Below are 7,295 nucleotides of genomic sequence, written 5' to 3'. Positions count from 1 at the left end.
CCTAAAATCGGGTAGTTTGAACCCGAATATTATTCTTTTGCCCGGACCCGAGAAATAGGAACACGTTGCTTAACTAGTCCTATGTAAGCAAAATAACTACCAAAAATAAGACTAGTATTTAAACAAAACTATATCTTTTTAAATATTTTTCAAGATTTAAAATAGCTACAAAATATTAATAAAACTATTTTTTGTAATTTTCGTTTTTTAAATATTAAGATAAAATATGAGGTAATATTTTTTGTATTTTTCAAAGTTAAAATGACTATAAAACCTTAATAGAACTATATTTTTTTTGTAATTTTCGAAATTATATAAAGTACAAAAATAAAGTGCAATTTTTGTATTTTTCAAGTTTATGAGAGATACATAAACTAAAATTTATATATATATTTTTTGAAATTTTTCTTTTTGCAACGAAATAAAGTAAAAATAGTTAAAATAGCTATACTAGACCCAATTTCACATATTCACGCTAAAAATGTGAAAATTCTCGGGGAGGGTCAAAAATCCGGTGTCTACACCCTCCTGTCAAATAAAAGAAAAGAAAGTAAGGAACTTTCAAGAATTAGGTGATTCAAGAAGAGGTTCAAAAATTGCTAAAGATTGGATCCATCCGCGAGGTAAAGTATCCTAATTGGTTAGCCAATACTGTCGTAGTTTTAAAGAAAAATGGTAAGTGGCGAGTTTGTAAGGATTACTTAGACCTTAATAAAGCTTGTTATAAAGATTCTTTCCCACTACCACATATAGATCAGCTAATTGATGCTACTGCAGGGCATGGACTATTAAGTTTTTTAGATGTATACTCAGGGTACAATCAGATCAAAATGAATCCGGTAGATGAAGAAAAAACTTCATTCACAATAGACAGGGGGACTTACTGTTATAAAGTAACGTCTTTTGGTCTCAAAAATGCTGGTGCAACATATCAAAGGATGGTTACTAAAATGTTTCAAGAACATCTGGGAAAAACCATGGAGGTTTATATAGACGATATGCTCGTTAAAACTCAACATTCGAAAGATTATATATCACACTTGTCTGATACATTTCAGATTTTACACAAATTTAATATGAAATTAAATCCGGAGAAATGTGCTTTTGGTGTCGCGTCAGGTAAGTTTTTGGGTTTTCTTGTTTCTAACTGTGGTATTGAAGTGAATCCCGCACAGATTAAGACCATTGAAGAAATTCCTAATATGCTTTCAAGCAAGAAAGAAGTGTAGAGGTTGACAGGAAGAATTGCAGCCTTGGGAAGATTCATTTCTAAGTCTTCAGAAAAGTGCTTTAAATTCTTTTCAGCTCTTAAAAAGCAAGATCACTTTGAATGGAATGAGGAATGTCAGCAGGCACTCAAAAATTTGAAGACATATTTATAAAATTCACCATTGCTCGCAAAACCAAGGGCTGGGGAAAGACTGCTCATCTACCTTGTTATTTCAGAAGTAGCGGTAAGTGCCGTTTTAGTCCGTGAAGACCAAGGTAAACAATCTCCAATCTATTATGTTAGCAAATCTTTGTTAGATGCGGAGACACGGTACCCTTAGTTGGAAAAGCTTGCACTTGCATTAATCATGACATCTAGAAAATTAAGGCCTTATTTTCAATATCATCCTATTGCTGTAGTAACTGCTTATCCATTATGCAATATATTACATAAGCATGAATTGTCAAAAAGGTTAGCTAAGTGGGCTATAGAATTGAGTGAATACGAAATCACATACCAACCTAGAACTGCTATAAAATCTCAAGTGTTAGCTGATTTCGTGGTTGATTTTAGCCAAAGTATGCAATTAGAAGCAGAAAAAGAATTACAGGTGTTCAATGGAGCTAACCCAGGAACTTGGACGTTATTCACTGATGGTTCATCTAACGTAAAAGATGCAGGTTTAGGGATCGTATTGGTACCACCTACGGGTGAAACCATTCGACAAGCTATCAAATGTCATTCTATAATTAACAATGAGGCAGAATATGAGGCTATGATTGCAGGTTTAGAACTGGCACAAGAACTTGGCACAAATCAGATTATAATCATGTGTGATTCACAACTCGTAGTTAATCAAATGCTGGGGACTTATACAGCCAAGGAAGCAAGGATGCAGTAGTACTTGGAAAAGGTAGGGGATTTGATAAAATAATTTCAAAATTGGAAAGTTACACAAATACCAAGGGACGAAAATGTTGAAGCAGACGCCTGAACTAATCTTGCAACTGTGGCTGACGTGGCAAGTGATGCAAACACTTCAGTTATTCATTTGTTTCATTCAGTTCTCGACCCCGATAAGAACGAGGTAAATTTTAATAACTTAGTGTGGGATTAGAGGAACGAGATTGTTGCTTTTTTGTAGTTTTGTACCGTCCCTGGTGATAAGAAAAAAGCTCATGCGCTTCGAAAAGAGGTTGCTCGGTATTTCTTAAAGCAATACAATCTTTACCGAAAAATGTTCGGTGGTCCCTTAGCAAGATGCCTCGGACCTTCTCAGCCGGAATATGTAATGAGAGAAATACATGAGGGGCATTGTGAAAATCACGCAGGAGGAAGGTCATTGGTAAGAACTTTAATTAGGACAGATTATTACTGGCCCAAAATGGAAGAAGAAGCAGAAAGTTTTGTGGCTAAATGTGATAAATGCCAAAGGTACGATAATAATATGCATAGGCCTTCAGAGTTACTACATCCGGTCATTGCACTGTGGCCATTTATGAATTGGGGGATGGATATCGTGGGTCCACTACCACAAGCAAAAGTTCGGGTAAAATTTTTGCTCGTACTCACTGATTATTTTACTAAATGGGTGGAGGCAGGAGCATTCAAACAAGTGCGAGAAAAGGAAGTTAGAGATTTCATTTGGCGGAATATCATATGCCGATTCGGTGTGCCAAAGGAAATCGTGTGTGATAATGGCCCTCAGTTTATAGGCGCTCAAAGCACAGAGTTCTTTCAAAGTTGGCAAATCAAAAGGATTACATCCTCACCTTATCATCCGGTGGGTAATGGACAAGCTGCGTCAACAAACAAAGTCATTGTCAACAATTTAAAGAAACGATTAGAGGAATCCAAAGGTAATTGGCCAGAAGTGTTACCTGGTGTTTTATGGGCATATCGCACAACAGCAAAAACAAGTACAGGAGAAACACCATTTTCATTGGTTTATGGAACTGAAGCTTTAATTCCAGTTGAGATAGGAGAACCGAGTACACAATTCACACAGGTAACAGAAGAATCTAATGACGAGGAAATGTATGTAAATCTTGATTTACTTGAAGGAAGAAGAGAAGCTGCACTAATAAGGATGGCAGCACAAAAGCAGGTCATTGAACGATACTACAACCAAAAAGCACGCCTTAGATTCTTCAAAATTGGGGACTTCGTGCTCAAAAAGGTTTTTCAATCTATGAAGGCAGGTAACTTGGGGAAATTAAGTCCAACATGGGAAGGACCCTATAGAATTCATGATATTGCAGGTAAAGGAGCATACGAGCTGGAATCAATGGATGGCAAGATACTTCCGACACATTGGAATGTTGTTCATCTAAAAAGATATTAATTCTGAAGAATACCCACGGTCAGGTATCCATATTTTAAAATTTAACTTTTGAATTGTTAAATTTTACTAACGATTTTAGATGATAGGCAAAACACTAACCCGTACTAAATGATGAGTCATGACCTGCAAGGCACGTGGAATAAATTAAATTTCCTGGCCTAGGGTTACAATTATTCTGATAGAAATTCAAACGGGTTAAGCAGTCTTCATCTATAATCGCACCTTCGAGTCCCGTATGTTTTTCCTTTTTTAGGGAAAGGACCGAATGAGAGGAATAATCAAGTGGTCGAGGCTTCATACTTCAACACTCAAACACTTGGGGGACTATATAATATACACATGCATGTGTATAAAGAAGGCAAAGAAGTCAAGTGCAGAGCAAAAGTCACGAAGTCACGAACTAAGGCCAAAGAAAACCTTACTGTAGTTAGGGTAAAGGCTATGTACTGAAACGAGCTATAAATAAAAACCTCGTGTTTATTATTTTTACTTTTTTCAAATCTATTACAAGAAAAATAGTTACGAGAAAGTTATAGATGTAATTCAAATACATGTAAAGTGTTATTCAAAACTAGACAAGGTTCAAATAAAAACTTGTCAAAGTTATTTCAAAGAAACATGTGTGTTCCTATTTCTTTTACCGTATGTTAAACACCATTATGAAGTTGAGACGCCTTCTTCATTAAGTGTCGAATATAAAAGGACCCTCTTTTATAAAATTATGTTTAAATTAATTAGTCATAAGTTTAACAGAAGCATTTTTGAAGAATAAAAATGCAAATTATTCTGTAAGTCCTTAGAAATAAATGCAAGAATAAAGTAAACAGAAGTTCAAGATAATAACATGAAAACTTCTTAATATTTTAAAAAAAACTTAAGACTAAGTACGTACTTAGTTGTGAAGCTACGAATTGTTTATACAAATTGCCCCATGTAAAGGTCTGGGGACTTGCGTTTCCAAAATAAACCCTCAAATGAAACCAAGGGTTTGATCACAATTTTCCAAATAAAACAAAAACAAAGATATTCGAACAACTAAAGCTGGTCACTGAGAAGTTGAAGGTACTGAAGCAGGAGTATCAACAGTTGCGGGCTGAACTTGACTTGCAGCAACATGCTCGACTGGACTTGAAATAGTTGGGATACCAGTATCGACTTCAATATTCACGGAAGCTTCGGCCACGAGAGAAGGAAAATCTTGAGTTTGCTGAGCTTTCTCAATAGTTTCATTGATTTTAGCCAACTCAGATTTCAAATTGAAATTTTCTTGGCCAGCTTCAATTAGGGTATCACGGCGTGAATTCAAAAACGCCCAACTTACTTCAATAGCAGATTTATCTTCAAGGATCTCATAATCCCTTTCCTAGTCAGCAATCTCGTTCTTTAACTTCTCATTTTCAGCTAAGGTAGATGTGTAAGAAGTCTGGAGAGAGGCATGGGAGCTTTCTAAAGCACTCACCTTATCAGAAGAAGTTCGAAAGTCTTCTTGTGCCTGAGTCAAATTTTGTATGAGCTCCCCAGCGTAAGCTTCTTTTTTACTCAAAAGAGCCTTCAACTCTCTGATTTCTTCACTAGACTTGGATAGCTGCTTTGAGAAGGAAGTTTCAAGGCAAGAGTTTTCTTTATCTGCTTGGCTTGAGGAAGCCTTTTCAAATGCCAACTCCGAAGTCAAAGCCCGTACCTGCTGCTCCAAGGTACTCTTACTCTCTTCTAATTACTCCACATCAATTTGCAAGCTCTCAAATTGCTCCCTCTAATTGCACGCCTCTAACTGAGAATCACGCACTAATTGATCTGAGTGGGCAACTCTTTTCATCATCTCTGTGCCGATAAGGTTGGCCTAAAAGGGGAAAAGTAAATAAGAATCCTCAAAGATAGAAAAATTACAAAGTAAAAGAAAAAAGAGAAGGGGAATACCTTCAAAGTGGTGTGCACAATATCGTTCATCAGGGTCAAAAAACTCTGGCTCTCTAGCTTAGCTTTCTCAATTGGTCCAATTAAAGGCTCTAGCCATACATCCACTTGACCTGATTTCCTTAAGAGACTGCCCTCAGCAGGAACTTCAATGACTACTTGCCTCATAGCAGCACTCCTACTTGAGGAGCCAACCTCAGTGCGATGAATGTTTGGAGGAGGAATTGTCGAAGGAGGAATAGAAGAGGTGGTAAAAATAGTCTGGGGAGGAACAGAAACAATCGAGACTGGCAAAGAATGAGTTACAGACACAGGTGTCGAAAAAGAAGCCAAGGGTACTTCATCTAAAATAGGGCCTAAGCCTTCACTACCAAACCCGCTAATAAAAAACTGCTCAGCAGAGTCATGAGCAGCAGCGGGAGCAACGTCATCATCAAGAATCAGTACCAGAGTCTCAACAGACTCGGTAAGAGGAACAGAACGACAGGGGGATACCTCTGCCTCATCATCAGAAATGATGCGTCTTCAAGCTTGTGGCCTTGTCACCAAAGAGCTCCCGTCTTCCTCCTCTTTAGAGTCTTGTTCCTCAACGACAACGACTTTTCTTTTTGCAGAAGAACCCAAGATTATTTCTTGAGCCCTTTCCAAATAGATGCGGGAAACCGCGACTGCCTCGATAGTGACTCCACGAATAGCAAATCCTGATAAAAAGATGGATTGAAATTAGTGCAATAAAAACAATATACACGAAAAGATGAAATAAAATAAAAGCTCTTACCATGAGTTTTTACTTTCCAACCAAATCATTGAGAAATGGTTTTCCAAGATCTACCATCCATTGGAGCAATCTTCAATAGCTTGTCTACCCAATCACGGAAATTGGGAATGTCTTCCATAACTCCCATGGTTGCTAAAAAAAAGCAAAATTAGAAAAGTTGACAAACTTGAAGAAAAAAGGTACGAGAAAGTTAAAAAGACTTACGTGCAAAATCCACTTCTCAGGGAAGGGAACATTATCATCACCCACTAAACCAACAATGGGGGCAACAACAAACCTGGTATACCAGCCACAGTCTTTGTCATCCTCAGGGCTCACCAAAACTCTCTTGCTCCTGGCTACTGGTGTGAAAACAAAATTGCGGAAGAGTCTAGGGGAGTAAAGGTGAATCAAATGAGGGAAAGTAAAGGTAACACCGACTGTGTTGGTCAAATGTCTCAAATAAGCAATAGCCCTCCATAGGATTGGGCCAATTTGACCCAAACAAACATCGAAGAAACGACATAACTCAAGAATAATAGGGTCAATAGATGGTCTAAACCCTAAGGTGAAAGGGTATGTATAAACAGAAGAAATCCCGGTTATGTAAGAGGTGATTCTTTGATTCAGATTAGGGATAATAATAGGAAAATCACTACTCCAATGACAGTCTCTACGAACTATAGAAATCAAACCTTCTGTAATTTGATTGGGATAAATATCAGCACGATCTAAACCAGAGACTTGGTTCCTAAGAGATTCTCTGTCATGATAAAAAGATAGTTCCGTAGGAACTATCTCCTCTATTGTAGGCTCACGAAGAGGTTTAGAGGGTTTTTTATCTCTTGAAGAAGATCTTTGTGAAAGTGAACCCCTAGTTCTAGAAGAAGGGCCAGAACTAGGTAAAGGAGTGGAAGAACAACAAACAGATCCTAAATTACGAAGCCTACCTCCCCTTCTGCTTCTAATTGGGGCATTAGGGAAGGTATCAACTATGGAAACCCTTCTAGGGTTAAAATTTGAAGAAGACATGATGAATGATGATGATACGATGAAGAAGCAAACAAGGA

General features: G+C 37.4%; 1 protein-coding gene across 1 annotated transcript; it reads left to right on the top strand.

The window, feature by feature from the left end:
• Positions 1–1,577: 1,577 nt before the first annotated feature.
• LOC138878967 (uncharacterized) lies at positions 1,578–2,111 on the top strand. Its single transcript, XM_070158534.1, has one exon. The coding sequence runs from the start codon at positions 1,578–1,580 to the stop codon at positions 2,109–2,111; it is 534 nt and encodes a 177-aa protein (XP_070014635.1).
• Positions 2,112–7,295: the final 5,184 nt, after the last annotated feature.

Source organism: Nicotiana sylvestris, chromosome 10, assembly GCF_000393655.2.
Source record: "Nicotiana sylvestris chromosome 10, ASM39365v2, whole genome shotgun sequence".
Classification (NCBI taxonomy): domain Eukaryota; kingdom Viridiplantae; phylum Streptophyta; class Magnoliopsida; order Solanales; family Solanaceae; genus Nicotiana; species Nicotiana sylvestris.
Note: the sequence above shows the minus strand (reverse complement) of the source record. Positions and strands in the feature narration are given on the sequence as shown.